The 18,410-nt window shown below is 31.1% G+C and overlaps 1 protein-coding gene across 2 annotated transcripts in view; it reads left to right on the top strand.

Annotated features, from left to right (window-relative positions):
- The first annotated feature begins 3,829 nt into the window (after positions 1 to 3,829).
- The window catches only part of LOC142329714 (uncharacterized), a 246,437-nt gene continuing 231,856 nt past the window's right edge, over positions 3,830 to 18,410 (top strand). For both annotated transcript variants that reach the window (XM_075374432.1, XM_075374431.1), the window contains exon 1: positions 3,830 to 3,980. In XM_075374432.1, the coding sequence (XP_075230547.1) occupies positions 3,836 to 3,980 (145 nt within the window). In that variant the 5' untranslated portion in view covers positions 3,830 to 3,835. The remainder of the gene's footprint in view (positions 3,981 to 18,410) is intronic.

Below are 18,410 nucleotides of genomic sequence, written 5' to 3'. Positions count from 1 at the left end.
CGAAGACAGCAATTCGCTGCCACGCCTAGGCCGCTGATTGTCAGCAAGTACCTGTACACCATTAAAAGCGCTTGGAGCCTTAATCTGGCTGGTAGCTAGCCATATCTCTGGCTAGCTTCCCACAGCAGTCAGGTAGAAGTCTTTTTCCTTAGGTAAACTACTGATGTCGGTTGAACAAAGCAACCGCATCAAGGAACTCCCATACGGTCCGACAACGCGGCTTTCGCCCCATTGACTCGTCGTTGTGAGTGGCCAATTTTCCCCTTGACCTCTAAGTTCCAGGATGACCTGAGTTCTGGCCCCGCCAAGAGCTGGGCAGTCGAACATCATGTGTTCCCCACAGACGCACAGCTCATCAGCTGCCAGGCGGAACCGAAACAAATATTGGTTTAAATTTGCATGGCTGGAGAGCACTCGGGCTTCTGTTGCCCTTAAAAACGAAGGAGAGGCAAACCATCCCCTCAAATCCTGTATAAATTTATTCAAGGATCTTCTCTTAGTCGTGGCGTGCCATTTCTGCTGCCATGCTTCCATCGCGATCCTGTAAAGCCTCCTTCGCAGGCGGGAGATGGGCAACTGTTCGAAATGTAGTACCGGTGCATTGAGATCCCGTTCCGCTCCGGTATAGGCCCGGCTCGAAATCGCATCCCAAATACCTCGGCCTCCCTGCCTCTTCGCAATTTCCACATGGCCGCCCGAACTTTCACTACTACATCGATTGGGAGAGCCTTTCCCAATACGGTGGTAACCTTGTAGCAGGTTTTTAAAAACACCAAGGCATACATTTAAGGTTCTACGCTGGACACTCCTTAAATTTTGAACAAAATACTCGATTTCTTTCCAACCTTTGCGCCCAAACGGACGCCGCGTAAGAGGTCATCCTTTTGAAACCTCGATATACCATGTACAAATGACGGCCCGACAGCCCGTAATCATTTCGAGCAATCCTCCTAAGCTTGTGCATGACAGAGACGGCGTCTATCCCTACTTGCCTAATGAGGTTACTAAACAGCAATTTCTCAACAAACAAAACACCTAGGTACTTAAGAACTCTAACTCGGCTGATTACACAGCTTTTATACTTAATACAGGAGTTACGACTGTATGATAATTTGTCCAGAGTACCTGAGAAGAAACGATTACAAGTTTTTGAAATGTGGTGCTATAAGAGAATCTTAAAAATGGGTGGATAAAGTGACAAATGAAGAGGTTTTGCGGAAAATTAATGAAGAAAGAAGCATTTGGAAAAATATAGCTAAAAGAGAGGCCACATCTTAGATAGTTAATAAAAATCGTAATGCATCCTAGAATAGTCGCTTTGATATTGGAGGGACAAGTAGATGGGAAAAATTGTGTAAGCAGGCAACGTTTGGAATATCTAAAACAAATTGTTAGGGATGTAGGATGTAGGAAATATACAGAAATGAAACGACTGGCACTAGATAGGGAATATTGGAGAGCTGCATCAAACCAGTCAAATGACGGAAGACAAAAAAAGACATATGATTATACATAGCATTGTACAATCATAAATTTAATATTCTGAATCGCATAAATATAGAGCATTAATGTTTATAACCGGCCGGTTTGGTCAAGTGATAAAACTCGTCATCATAAATCAGCTGATTTCGATGTCAAGAGTTCTCAGATTCGAATCCTAATATAGTTACTTTTATTTGGAACTGAATATTAGATCGTGGATACCCGTGTTCTTTAGCGGTTCAGTTTCATTTAACCACACGTCTCAGGAATGGTCGGTCTGAGTCTGTACAAGACTACACCTCACGCATACGTCACGAATAATAGACGCGGCTGTCTACAGGCCCGGAATCCATAAAGTTGTTTAGGATATCTGGAGATTTCCGGAAAATTCATAAGAAAATAATAATTAATATTTAAAAATTTTTATGAAAATTAGACAAAGGAATGGAGTGTTCCGGTTTCAACCATAAGGAAGGAAAGTTAAATTTAGCTGAGAAAATTTAGCAACCACATAGACAGCCTTTTTTCAATTAAATCTTTGAAATTTGGAGAGGAGCGTAAGATTTCTTTGAATAACTGTAATAAAATCTGGATTACTTTTTTATAAATCCCATTAATGGATATCATACAATTTTATTTTACAAAATATTTTTTTAATAAAAAACCCAGAATACATTTTTCGGGGAAAAAATCAGGTGAGGTTAAAATTTTATTAAAATATAAGATAGCTTTACTCTGCTTACTTAGTTGAGATATGACATATGAAAAGTTGTTTTAAATCAAAAAGAGATTTATTTATTTTTTTATACTGTCTATCCCAGTTTCATTAGCTAAGACTTAATTAAAATATAAAAGAACCACTGTTCCCTGTGAAGAACCGATCGGATGTGTCACACGTATTTATATGCATATCGATAATCCTGGCATGTAAATGTGCAATATAAAGCAGTACACGTTCGGTTATATAAAAGTAATGAGAAACCAATTCAATCCTCAATTCTTCTGGTCACCATTGCTCAGGATGGCTATATCCTTTTCAGGAGTGATTACTGTCAGGTTAATAAGCAAAATATTTTCAATTTATATCTTAAAATTCCGTTAAAAAAAACAACTAATCTACTCGAATAATGTAGTATTAAAATGTAATAAATTACGTCACAAGAAACATTAATAAATCTTAAGAAACGTTTTTATACGTTGAAAAAATGCAGGAAAATTAGACAAATGATAAACGGATAGCGATATTTTATCATATATCTCAACATCAACAAAAATAGGTAAAGGAGTTTTTCCTTAATACTATTTCTCGCGTAATTCTCTAAATAATATGCTCTATGTGAAATTATGCGTAAAGTTCTCTAAACTGTAATGTAAAAAATTACACTTGTTTTTCAAATAATTTGCAGCGGTATGATCAAAAATACGGATTAAATATCGTTAACGGATAAAAATAGAGAAAGTTTTTATTTAACTCGTAGTACTACCATTATCCGAGCTTTGAATCGATTTGGTAGTTTGCTCTTAACAGGTAGTTAATTTAACACGACTTTTTCCAACATTTTCCTAAAACTTACTATTTAGATAAATTATTTTTTTGGAAAATAGAGACAATTTTAGCATTCATTGTAAATTAGTAATACTAAACAACTGATTTTTAGTAACAAAATTAAAGTGGTCAATAAAGCTATCTAATGATGCAACAAAAAAAAAAAGGAAAATCATGATCACAAAAAATTTGATAACGTTTCATTTTTTCCAAATTTTACATTACTTTATTTAATAACTAGATAATATGTTCGTTTTCATACAAAATCATAAAATGGACTGTAATTACATTTGTACAAAACCATAATGATTACTTCGTAAGAAGGAATTAAACAAAATCATATAAGTAGAAAAAAAACCAATTGTAGGTTCATTATGTTCGATATAATCAATTCTAAAAACTTCATTAGAATCAATAATTACATCAATAAAAATTTAAACTACAGTTAATATCGCTTAAAAATTTGGTAATTGTATCTCTTTAATCGGTTATCATACAATACTTTAATTCAGTTTGATAACAGAACTGGGCTGTCTAATAAAAGAGGGGGTAACAGAGGCTCACGGAATGGATCGATCAGTCGTAAAAAGAGAGAGGGGGTAAAGGGGGTGGTGGTGAACTAACACGAGAGAGGTACGTAAAATGTAGATAGGAGAGAGGATGCTGGCTGGCCCAGCTGATGTAGGGGTACCATCAAATTCAGGTGTAACGTACCGAGGGAAATTCTGAGGAATAAAGGGGAAAATTTATATAGAAAGGTTTTGTGTAGTACACAAATGAATTTCAGTTCAGTCGCGATGTAATGCGATGTTGTTGGGGAGAAGAATAGCGATTATCACACTTTTTTCTATTATCACCATCACCGGTTGTCAGGAGCTTGAAACTGATTATTTGAATGTGGAAAATATTGAACCGGCTGAAATAGATATAGAAGAGGAAGGAAATGTAACAGGTAAATGCAACTAAAAAATACAAATAGAAATGAAAAAAAAGGAAAAAATAGATTTATCAATAATTTATAAATCATTAAATCCCAATACAGATGATATGCACATAATAATGACATAAATATATATATATATAAATGTACTATATACATCCCTATATTCATAAATATACCTTTTATTAACCATAATATATATCTATAAATTGGAGCCAGTTTTTTATAGAAAAAATAAATCAGGATCCTTTAAGGAAAATGAATAGAAAAAAGACCAGGTGGCATATTCCTTCTTTATTTTTTTCGGCTGTTAATTCAATTGATTCTCATTGAGTTTGAAAATACATACAAAAGCCATGTAAAATTTCCAGAATTATACCAACCATACAATTATATAATGCCTTTAAGATTATTAAATATTTTATATTAACTTACTAATTTTTTTTAAAGTTTAGTAAAAAAAAAACAACATTTTAATAATTACACTGGACTACTTTTTTGCAAATAATTAAAAAATGATATTGTAAATATAAATAAAATTAAGTGTAATAATGAAATTTATTTTTATTTTATATGTATATAAAACCATTTGTTCTTATAGAAAGCGTTAGGAATACTGAAATTGAAACTGTGTATTAAGCTATCGGCAAAACAGAAAATTTCGTTTCTAATAGGGGTTTATATTACCAGTTGCACATCGATTCATTATTGGGATAAAATTCATTATACACTAATTAACAAATAGTAATCAATATGATATTTGACCTCCTAATATATATATATTTACAAATATAAATGACTACCCATTTTAATAAAAAAAAATTACTATTTAATCTACATCTTAGGAAATTTATTTACATGTTTTAACGTTTATCAATTAAAAAAAAATTATTAAAAAACATAATTTTATGTTCTTTGTTGAAAAAAATTTATACAATTTTAATTAATTTCCTTAAATTTCAAATCTCTTTAAACCGATCACAAAAAAATAAACATTATAAAATTAAAAAATCGTTAAAAATTTTCTGAAAAAAAAAATTTATTTAATTCAACTACTCTTCGACTGAAATGTTGATAAAATTGTTAATTCTTATTTTAATACAAAACTTAAATTAGAAATAAACAAATAATGAACTAAATAACAATAATACAAAAAATGATAAGGTATACAAGTAAAATGCGATTTGAAATATAGCCTAATTATAAAACGATAAATTATATAATAAAAATAAAACAGTGTTTCTCTGCCAAAAATTTCCTTCAAACAGGACAAAATAAAAGGATAAAAACTTGGCACTAATCACTGCTATTTTGCACACTCCTGTTTAATAGATTCTTGTCAACAAAATTTCTTATTAAACAAGATATTTTTTCCTTCGTAAACAAATGTAATTATTACATTTTTTAATTTTTTAATATGTTACTTAATGCCTATTCCCTCTGGCGATAATTTGGTTGAAAATATTAAATTTCGTTCGTTTACTTTCACATGCCGTACAATTTCAACGATAGATGCTCCTTTAGGAAAATGGAATCTATTCTAAGATTGTGCAAGAAATATAATGTTACATATACGACTATACTCAGGGTGTCAACGCAAAATGGTAATGAAATAAATGTATTGCTCTTAGTTTGATTAAAGATATTCGGATCTCTAAAGACTAGTGGAAGGAATGGGCACCAAATATCTGATTAGAAATTTTGCTTAACTTTTATGCATTATTCGCTGATTTGGATTTTTGGGTGTGGGCTAATTTCACGCTGGGACAGTCTGACAGGATTCGAGGACCGGTGGAAAAGCGGTATGCATAATAATACAAAAAATTAATTCAAATAAAATTAGGCTTCCCAATTTATTTTAAATTATAATAAAAATACAATAGATTAAGTTTACAAAAAAAATACAATCCAAGGAAGTTTATTCAATTTTTCTTTCCTTATTTCTTGCTCCAAATAAGACAAAAATATAAATTATATAAACTAATTGTGTTCTATACTTTACTTGTAGAAATTAAAACCTTGACCCCGAGTACTTACAAGTTACCTCTTACCACGAGTTGACTTACGAGTAGTTGATCACTCATAATAATGTTAAACAAATTCGGATAATCCTATTTTGCCCTCAGATTATTAAATTCTGTTAATCCACGAAATATTATTCCAAGATTAAAATTTTTATATAAAAAAAAACTTAGACAACCCTTTTTAACTTTTTTTTTCAATACGGTCTGACGTAATGGACGCATGAAACGTGTACAAAAAACAATCTAGACACACAGGCCAAACCCAGGGGTTGGTCTAGTGGTGAACGCGTCTTCCCAAATCAGGCGATATGGAAGTGACAGTTTTAGCGTTCAAGTCCTAGTAAAGACAGTTACTTTTATACGGATTTAAATACTAGATCGTGGATACCGGTGTTCTTTGGTGGTTAGATTTCAATTAACCACACGTCTCAGGAATGATTGAACTGAAACTGCACAAGACTACACTTCATTTACTCATACATATCATCCTCATTCATCCTCTGTAGTAATACCTGGACGTTAATTCCCGAAGGCTAAACAAGAAAAAGAAAGGGGAAGATACACAGATCCAAAAAGGCAGTGTATATCCTAGAAAAGACAGTTTACTTTTATTTGGATTTGAATACTAGATCGTGGATACCAGTGTTATTTGGTGGTTGGGTTTCAATAAACCACACATACCAGGAATGGTCGACCTGAGACTGTACAAGACTTCATTTCATTTACATTTATACATATCATTCTCGTAAGTAATACCTTACGGTGATTCCGGATGCTAAACAGAAAAAGATTCATAGCTCAGTTAATTACCTAATAACCAAACTTTTACTTCAACCAATTAGCCCATTCTATAATCAACGGTATTCCAGTATATATTTCAATCAGGATTGGTAATTAAAAGAAAAAAAATTATTATATAATTTTTTATTCAGCTTACAAAAACCAGTTTATTATTTTAAGAATAACCGACTGAAATATCTATGTATTCCTAGAAGAGTTATAGATTTTAAAATGTATTTTGAATATTTCTCATGGATAAAAAAGTTAAGTTAAAAAAAGATTTAATTAAAAAGGTACTTCACTTTAATAGTTTTACATTTTTGACGAGATATTTTAGTAAAAAAGTGTAAATTGGGTATATTAAATGAAAGCGATTAGAGAAGATCGCCTTTGATTTTTTGTTAAAAATACTATTAAGCTCCAAAATTATCGATATCAAAGATAAAATTTGAGTAATACTTTTGTAGCCTCTGTTACTATCATTAATATTTTTATTTGGTTAATAGACAAATTACCAAGGAAATAAAAAAAATATTTTGTTTTTGATAAAATTAATGTATAAATATACGTAAATAGAGGAACGTTTAAATTTTTATTAAGTCTTTTTTATAATTTCGTTAATTAATTCAATTTTTTTAAGTAAGTCACCCAACAAATCTAAACCAATAACGGTAACGAGATCAAACTTGCTTACGTGAAAAACAAGCTTTTAATCTTCGGTTCATTTGAACTAATGCACTCCTTCACTAAATTTCCATGAAATTAATTTACTTAAGTTAACCTTTCAATTACAGCAACGAAACAAATTAATTGTTTAGACATTATTTAAGCAGTAAATCAAGAAATACGAACCATTAAACACAATAAACTCTTTGAATACAAGTGTTTTTTTATCGTATACTTCGATATGAAGCTCACTACTTCGTTATAATTCATACAATCCATGGCTTTTAATTTTAAATCACCACATTAATTAACAAAGATAATTATCAAGATTCTAACGATCAGTTCCGTAGATTTTCTTATGATTTTACATAGAAATCCACATATATTTCATTGTTTGATTATCCTATAACTGTAGATTTTCAAACTAAATGAATAATCTTTATTATATTTGTTGTTTTTTTTTTTTTTATACGAATACATTATATTTTTTATTAAAATGCTTTTATATGTTAGAAAGTACAAAGTACAATTACAAATATTAAATCGTCATATTTTTCATTATTATTATCATTATTTGTTTATGGTGACACCTTCACCGTCCCCGTTACAAGTATCTTTCATCACCACCATTGGTGTAAAGACCTGTAACCGGATTTAATTGTGACAGAAACCCCCAGAAGACAAAACTCTGTTTTTTTTAAATTTTGATAAATAATAAATAGAATGAATGATGGCATGAAAATGAAAAATTAATAAAAAAAAAATACATACAGTTATACATTAAATGAAGAAGTAATTAAATCGAATGTTTTAGATGAACCGAACAAAATAATTTAAAATTGACAATAATAAAATTGATAAAAAATATGATTAAAGCAATAAAATAAAAGAAATGTTAAAACTAAATACGATAGAAAATAATTATAAATTAAAATAACATGGACTGTTAATAACTTGAAAGAGTTAATGCTGTTGAAGTCAAATTCAAAATGAATACAAATAAATGTACTTAAATTATGACAAAATATTTCAGACATTTGTATATATATTTATCAAATTTAAATAAATTCATAATAGTACAGTAAAAAAGCCCTGAATCTGTAAGAAAGCCAACAAAAATATTGAACCTTACGTTCACCTGCTCTTACAGATATTTTTCTGAAATCGGTTGAAAAAATAAATTATCAATAATGGTGCATCGATCATTTAAAGTTAGAAAACTGGTTGTGTATTTTATTTACGTAGGAATTTTTAACTTTTACATTGTAAATCTCTAAATTTCCATATTAACCAATACAATTTCCATCATGGTAATAGTAATTTATTCATAATAACATATTAACAATAACAATAACATATTCTACCACACATCTCAGAAGTAGTCGATCTGAGACTGTACAAGACAACACTTCATTTACATTCATACATATCATCCTCTAAAGTAATACCTCACGGTATTTACAGAAGAAAACAGAAAAAGAGAGAATATATTCTAGAACTCCATTCCAAATTTAAGGTTATTTTAAATAAATAAAAAATACAATTTTAATAATTGATTATATTAGTAAACGATACATCTATTTCATCAAATTTCTTCTGAATTTAGCAGTAACTAAGAAATAACAGTTTAGTAATATACCGATATATTTTAAGGTACTCTTCATTCTTAACCATATAATCAAATATTCTATATTTATGAAACCACATTTAAAATTTAAATGTAAATTAAAAAAAAAATTATTATAATTTTCAGTTAAATTGTAACAATACTTTATTGTAATGTTCAATTACGGAAACGGAAAATTCCTAAATAAATGAATTTAAAAAAATAAAAAATAATATTATCTTTTATTCGTAACCTTCAATTCTATTTTTTCTAATATTTTATTATATATTACGAAGCTTAACTGCATTTTCAATCATCCATTGGTCCATTAATTATATTAAATCCTACAATAACTAATATTTTAAATCAAGAATGAGAATACTTTAGTATATCAAAACCTGTATCCGAAAAAAATAATTATAACAAATTTATACATTTACGCTCATTTTTTTATGTAATACAAAGTTTTTGATTGCAATATGTTTAATAGATGTCTAAAGAAGTTGGCGCAAAACAATTTCTACATCCAAAAAAATATTAAAATAAAAAAAAAATATGATTGGAATCTAAAAATAAAAGGTAATCAATTTTATTACATTAATTAAATTTATTAGTCAATAACCAAAAAATATTACCATTATTATTATAATTTTTTATTTTAAATGAATTTCTTTTAAAAAAATTCTATTCTAAAAAATTAAAAAAAACCGCACGCACAAATAATTGAATAAAAATAACGTTAGCTGGTTGAAATGAATTGCTAATAAGCTCATATGTTCTTTTTCCTGATACGGTACTGAAAATTATCGTAAAATTAACGAATTCAACTTCTATAAATAACAAAGTAATAATAAAATTTCATAAGAAACTATCATAACTAACAATAAAAGAAAAATTTATTATTTTTAAATGATATATAAATATCATTAAAATATAAAGCTTAAAGAAATAAATAATAAAAAAAAAATCACGCAAAGCACCTTAAGATGTAAAAACATTGAAAGTTATTCAGTTAGTAAATAATAAGGTAAAATTGTATATTTTACCTTCCTAAATAATAATAATAATAAAGCATTATAACTGAGTGACATATCGTGTCGTCGAGCCCATAAATATCAGATATCCTTGTTAAATGAAATCGGTTAACACAGTACTGAATATAATTTAATTTAGTGAAAAATTAGCTGTCAAAATAGTGGAAAAAAGAAAATAAATTATAGAAAAAAATAGTAGGGAAGATTTTTCAATATTTTTTTCTTTAACAAACAAACTTATGACCATTAAATATTATCCAAACAACCGTGACATAGTTAGAAAGTGAAATATTTTTTTAAGAGATTTACAAACAAAAAAAAAGAAGCTGACAACACAGTTGTAGGACTTTCCCGTCACGCGGCTTTATTGTGATGCACGGCTTACACACAACTTAATTTAAATATTTATCATTTTATTTAAATATAATATTTTTTGTTTATTTAATTCAATGATTCTAACTAAAGCGCGTGCGCATACCGTATTTCATTCGTGCGGTTGTGACGTTACTAGCAGCCAATTTAAATACTTTTTTACACTTTACATATTATTCATTCATTTAAGTTTACCGGTCGGTCACCTGCGACGTAACAACATAGCGGACGGTTACAGCAGCTTTACATCTATGCGACACTAGCGCTCATTGTGGTGAGAGGGAGTACTGATGACATAATATACCCACTTAGTTACTAGTTTATTCAAAGCATTTTTTTGGGGTGGGGGTGCGATTTTGAAAAAAATTGTTTTATTGGAAATATTATTATTTTTTAATTGTTAACAAATATGCCTAATCTTAATTAGTCTAAATCTCTAGATTTAAACCTTGCTCTACAGCCTCACCCCCTTGACCTTTTAAGTTGATAATTTAATCGCATCAATGCCCCAGTTATAGAAGTAATCTGTCAAAGTTTGGTCAAAATCGGTCAAGTAGTTCTAGAGATATAAGGTGATTTAGAGGGCGACACCTTCAAACACACGTACATACGAACATCCGGAAAATTTCCGCTTTTTTTGGTTCCTTAGGTGTCAAAACGTCAAGATCCGGTGAAAACCGCATATGCCCAAATTGGACCGATTACAATACTTCCCCTTCTACAGATATAGGTCTGTTGCTATAGCGTTAGACGAGAAAGAAAAATTAAATTACTTTCTCACATTCTTTTTTTCATCCTTCTGCCTCCCTGGGAAGGATCGGCATCCAAGAAATACTCAATCCCAAGGGGTGTCCCTCCGACTCTAACGAGCCTCTCAGTCTACCGCATGTAAGTCCGGCATGATTGGTTGGCCCGCCGATTCCGGATCTTTTCTCCTTCACCCTTTACCGCAAACCCCCGGTGATGGAAGTGAGCCCAGCTATTCTGCTTCTAGGAACCATCATCAGGAGCCGGAACTATCTTTTGGGTTTTTATTCATATTTCTTTTTTTTATTACTTAACTTCCGCCGCTGGAATGTCTCACCTCATTTTTCCAGAAAATGCATACAATAACGTCTAACTTTTAATTTTTAATGGAACTCAAAAAATTTTAATTAAATTTTTATACTTCCTTGTACGAAATTTAGAAGTATTGTGATCGCGAAATTTCGGTTTTTATATTTCAACGGAAATATCCATTTTGATTAGTTTCGACGTGACGTCTGTATGAATTTATGTTTCTTGCATAACTGAAAAACGACTAGCCGTAGAATGTTGAAATTTTGGATCTAGGACTGTTGTAACATCTAGTTGTGCACCTCCCCTTTTGATTGCAATCGATATGGACCAAAAGTGTCTAAAAAAGCCCAAAATCCAAAAAAATTTAATTTTCGTAACTGCAGTAATAAGCCCTCATTGAAAGCTTTTCAACGATATAGTGGTACTTATTTTCATCGGTTCCAGAGTATAAAATTTTAATTAATGAAATATTTGATCTTACAAGGGGAAGGCAGATCGGTCGAATCCGACTTTGTTTTTAATTTAAATATATTGATTTATTAATTAATAATTATTTACCTCTGATTGAAAAAAATTACAATAAATAATAATTTAATAACAATAAAAAAATAAAAAAATTAAAAAGTCAAAAATTATTAATGAAATAAAATTTTACGTACTTTTAAAAATGTATATATGTAATTTCATAGGCGTACAAAGAAGTCTTGTAGTGTCCACATCAGATTATTTATATTTGAACTCAAAATATCATTTGATATTTTAGCATGTTCCATAATCATTAAAACTTTTTATGTTACTACTTTTAGGAAAGAAAACACTGAACCTTAAATAATAAATAATATTAGCATGTTTTCAGCAGAGATTCAACTGATGTATACGTATTTATATATAATATTTATACAGTCGACCGACCGTCTAATTTCACACTGGGTCGTCAGATTTTATGTAGTTTAACAATAGTGATTAAAATTGTTATTTTCAATTAATGCAGTCCTTTACTATAACATTAACTTAATTATAATTGTATGTTTATTTCTCTCGTGAAATTTTTGTTTTATTTTGAAAATGTCTCCGGGAGAGGGATAAATATTTAAATACTCATTTATTTATTAATATAATAAATAAATCAATAAGTAATAAATAAATCTTGATATATTTATGAATTATATAATTTTATTTATATACGCTTTATATAAATATATATGTAGGGCACGCGTGCACACACACACACACACACACACACACACACACACACACACATACACATGTGAGAGTACAACACAGATAAACTTTTAAGTAAATTCGATTGTTTTAATTCTGCTGATTTCTATAATTTAGGATAAGCGAAAAATTACACACTCATATGAAAAAAATATATATGCATGGAAACCAATACGTGATAAAAGCTTTATCACTTCTTAGAAATCGCTTTTTAGAAATGTAACGTATTTATGCATATAATAATTTTATAACGTATAGCATTTTTGTTATGATAAACGTTTGAAATGTTCTCTACATGCAGCTATACAGGCATCAATATGTTTCATTATATTAGCAAACATTTTTTTTTTTTTAATTGTTGCAGGGCTAATTATAACCGAAATTGATATTACGTTAGTTGCTGCAACTGAAATTGTTGTAGGCAACCGACCATAGATCATTTTGTGTTAGGAACATAATACAGCTCTTAAGAATAACAAACAGCAGGCTTATTAAGGAAATTGAAATTTAAAGTGGTTTCCTACTGCCTTTTTCACTACAGTAAACTCTCCATAAAAGAGCTCTTCATAACGAAAATTTAATTATAAAATGGCTGGTTTCTTCACAGTTCCTGTACCAATCAATACATTGAGGTTAGGCAAAAATAAAGGTAAAATTTCTTATAACGGTTTAAATATATCCATACTATTATATAAAGAGGAAGGGGGTTTTTGTTTGTTTGGGATAAACAAAAACTATTCGATCAATCGCAACAAAATTTTTACCCCTGTTTATTGCCATAACCGAGATGGTTTTTAGATATATTTAATCTCGAAAAAAAAATGTATTATGTAGTAGTGAGATTGCCGGGTGTTAATGAATTGAATTAATGAACTCTGAACTCGCTGTGTGAGCTGGGATTGAACTGAATGATTTTTTTCAATCGAATGAATTATATTACAAAAATATTAGAATTAAATTTACGTTAAATAAAATAAAACAGTATTAAATAAATTAAAAAAATTTCTGTTAAAAATAATGGGCTTCCCGTGGAAACTGCGTGTGAGGCTAGCGAGCACCACGTGGGAGGCTAGACCAATCATCACTATCAACTGGTAAAAAACAAGGTGGCCTTGGGGTGCTAATTTGGAAGGTGCAATGAGGTGCTCTTATAATAACTCAGAAAACAATCGTTCCATTTTCAAAATTCAAACGGAGTATTTGATAAATTTTCATACGCTAAATTTTCATACATCAGGTAAACTGACCGATTACTTTCAAATTTTCAGGATACATTCGTTTTATTCCAGGGAAGGTTTAAAGCCATCGACCGAAGCCCTAGCTCCTTTGAAGGTAAAGATATTAAAAATATAATTATTTCTTCACACCCAAGGAGAGTGAAGTTGTGAATTAAAGACATTCATTAAGGAAAAACTAGATTAATCCTTTTACTTCATTATTATAATTCTGCCACCATGGCAAAACAAATAAATTATGAAGTTTTACTCGTAAAAGGTGTGTGTACTTTAGCAAGCACAGTTACTACTATTCTGCCATTTGTAAATTAGTTTCTTTTTCAAGTTTCTATAAAGCCTGAATATTATTATTTATCAATATTATCCTCACAACCATGACGATAACATACAGTGCGGGGGTCCAGAAGGTGGAAGCCTCTGGGTAGATGGGAATGGCGATCGAAGCAAGCCCTGCGGTTATCCAGGGCGCCGGTCCTCCTGGAAAATTGGGAATAGCGAGCGAAGCAAACTCTGTGGCCATGGGGTAGGTGGGGTAGGCTCCTTGACCCCGGGAGGAGCCCCTGCGTTGGCTCCGGAATTCGCCTGGGCTGACCTGAACCTCTAACCGAGCTGGATAAACGAGCCGGCTAGTATATAAATATAAATGCGAAAGTTTGTCAATTTGTTTATTCGTAACAAACATGCGAGAACCAACCCACCGATTGCTTTAACATTTTCAGGATACATTCGCGTTTTCCCAGGGAGGATTTTAAGCCATAGATCGAGGCCGTATCCTTCTTGGAGTTGAAGGTGTGAATTAAAGATATTCATTAAAGAAACAAAAATTAATCCTTTTATTTTATTATTGTACTTCGGTTGCCACGGTAACAGAAGTACAATGAAGTAAAATGACTAATATTTTCGTTTAATGGATATCTGTAAAATATTTAATATTCACACTATTATATTTACTGCTATTTTGTCTTTTATAATTTAATTTTTTTTTAAAACATTTGTAAAGTCTGTATACTTCCTTCTTCGTCTTTCCTCTTTTTCTTTTTTTGAACAGAACATCCACTTTCATTATTCATTTTTCTTCTTCTTCGTTTCATATAGTTTTAGGTAGATTTCATAAGAAAGCTACCTATTTCAATGGGTACTATGATTCGACTTCCGAAAAATTTCGACATATCTTCGCGTTTCACATCTCCAGACCCCAAAACCACCGTCAGTTCAAAGGTTTATATATATATATATATATTTCACTTCCTTGTGGACACGATAAATGCCGTAATTTTGCGCCAATCACTTTCAAATTGATGCATAAAATATAACGACCCAAAATCTCGGTCGAGTTCGATAGTGGGCAAAATCGGACCATTGAGGTGGAAATGGGGGGGAGCTTTTTTGAAAAAAACAAAATATCGCTATAACTTTCTTAAGTAAAATATCGAATTCGTTTAAAGTTCCTATTTTTCTATGGATAAGGGCCTAAAACGTATGTAAGTAAAGGTTTTTGATATCACCAACCGTTGCCTCAGGAGATGGAAAAAATGGGATTTCGAAGACAAAAAAGATCATACCTCTGTTAAAAGGCACAGTATCGAATCGGTTTAAAGTGATCTTTAGTCCTCTAAACATTACCTAAAACTATTTTCTGAAATAATTTTTGATATGACCAACCCTTCCGGCAAGGGATGACAAAAATGCTGCTGGACTTGTAAGAAGGTGGGGCTTGTCGTATGCTAAACATGTAAAACGTTTTTTCACATGCAACCATTATCTTGTTAAGTAAATTTGAAGATTTCTTAACTTTAAGGTGGAAATCTTTTTTATCTCCTACTTAGCACCGGTGAAATGTACCTCCATCTTCCCGCGTGCCGAAAGGGATTTTTTTAATCTTTTTCATTATGCCCTCTAAGAATGGATCGATCATCAAGGGCAGCTAAGCGAAACCGGGTTTCACGAGAACAAGAAAACAAAGAAGAAATAGATAAGCGGCTGGAGGTTGAATGAACATATAAATGTTTCAAAGTTTCTCACAAGCATGAGGATAACGAACGCTCGTGGGTTCTCCTGATATTGAATTTATATATATAAAACTTCTTTTGAATGATATTTTTCGACGGTTAATGGTCAAAGTATTTGAACTCTGAATAGAAACGAGTTATATTAAATTCAACTGCTGGGCTACTTTATTCCACTCTATGAGTTTTACAAACAATATTAATTTCCTGCTGCGGACAGTTTATTATACTGTTGAGTTATCACTGAACCGCATAATACACCTCCTATTGTTGTTTCTTATATCAGGTAATGTAATAGCTCATGAGGTAACACATATCGGACTGTAATACAGTTTTAATTAAAAGATTCTTGGAATTTTGGGACTTATCTTAATAACTTTGTAGATAATCTGTTACTAAAAATAATATAACAGTAATTTATTTTTCATCACTGTCATATGAAACTCATAATAATAATACCGGAGTACAATGTTAAATAGTAGGTAACTTAAAAAAAAATAATTTAAATCCGTAGCCTGCCATGATTCTCCATAACGGAGAAATATCACAATTTGTGACAGAGTTTATTATATTAGTGTTGCATATTAGCCTGGCAAGCCCAGTGAATTGGAAATGATATTTACCAAAATAAGTGACACATTCATCAACTCACTGACTATTCAGTGAACATCTCTCAGAGAAATAGAAATAAACTCTAACTAGTACTTCTAGTATCTCAGTTGCATAATACATTATAACCGTAAGAAAAACCAAGACAGATAGTGTAAAGCAACAAGTTATTGTACCCTCTGTGTTATGAAATAATAGGTTTTTTTTGTGGAGGAGTAAATATATTATATTAATAATAACGAAAGGATATTGATTACTAAAGGTAGAATTAATTGATTTGTTCAGGTGAGTTACGCAACACCATCATAAATATTTAAATGCATCACGATCATTATAATAATCTTTTTTACTTCCTTGTACGAAGTAAAGGAAATATTATGATCGCAAAAAATTTCGGTTTTCAGATTTCAACCGAAATATCCATTTTGACCATCCCTGATCCATTTTGACTAGTTTCGGCGTGACTTCTGTACGTACGTATGCATCTCGCATAACCACCAAAAATTATTAACCGTAGGATGTTGAAATTTTGGATTTAGAACTGTTATAACATCTAGTTGTGCACCCCCCTTTGATTGCAACCGACTGGACTAAAAGTGTTCAAAAAAGCTCAAAATCAAAACAATTTGGATATTGAACTTTTTCTTAACTGGAGTAATAAGCGCTAATTCAGAGCTTTTCAACGATATGCCATAAGTGGTACTTATTTTAATTGGATCCAGAGTTATAGCCAAATAAAATTTTAATTAATGAAATATTTAGATCTTACAAGGGAAGGAACATGGGTTCGAATCCGACTTCATTTCCAACTTTTTTTTAAAATTTAAATGTTTTTATTTGTTAATAATTATTAATCTCAGAGTGTAAAAAAAATTACAATAAATAATAATTCAATAATAGCAATAAAAAAAGAAATATGGAAAAAATCAGAAATTATTAGTGAAATAAAATTTTATGTACTTTTAAAACCGTGTAGGTATATGTATTTTAACAGGCGTATAAGGAAGTCATGTGATGCCCACATCAGATTTGGTGAAACGTCTGATTATTTAATAATAATTGAAAATTATACGAGGGTAAGTCAATTATTATCTGCAATGTAGTTATAAATTTTATTGCAATACAAATAGGAAACTTCCATCTACATCATTTTTCAACATAGTCCCCTTGCATTTCAACGCACTTGGTCCATCGTTGCACAAGCTTCCTGATGCCCTCATAAAAGAAGGTTTTCGATTGAGCTGCGAGCCAGGAATGCACCGCTTCTTTCACTTTCGTCCGAGGTAAATCGACTGCCCCTTAATGCCTCTTTGAGTGGACCAAACAAGTGTTAGTCAGAAGGGGCAAAAAACTGTAAGCATCAGTTTTCCTGCGGATGGTTGGGTCTTGGAACTTTTTTTGCAGGGCGAATTTGGATGTTTCCATTCCATACTCTGCCGTTTACTCTCCGGCTCGTAATGATGGATCCGTGTTTCGTCACCAGTGACGATTCTGTCTAAGATCTCACGTTCGTTACCATAGCGATCCAAATGTTTTTGGCAGATGTCCAAGCGCGCTTGTTTATGCGACTATGCGAGTTGTTTTGGGACCCATCTTGCACAGACTTTATGAAACCCAAGTCTGTTGTGGATGATTTCGTAGGCAGAACCGTGACTAATTTGCAGACGATATGTCATTTAATCGATAGTTACTAGTCTATCTAAGAAAACCATGTCACGTGCACGCTCAATGTTTTCCGCATTTGTGGAGGTAAACGGTCGTCCGGCTCCTTCGTCGTGCGTAACACTTTTGCGACCATTTTTGAATTTTTCAGTCCATTCGTAGACACTC

Source organism: Lycorma delicatula, chromosome 9 (assembly GCF_047948215.1).
Source record: "Lycorma delicatula isolate Av1 chromosome 9, ASM4794821v1, whole genome shotgun sequence".
Taxonomy (NCBI): domain Eukaryota; kingdom Metazoa; phylum Arthropoda; class Insecta; order Hemiptera; family Fulgoridae; genus Lycorma; species Lycorma delicatula.
This window is presented reverse-complemented; position numbering and strand designations above follow the sequence as displayed.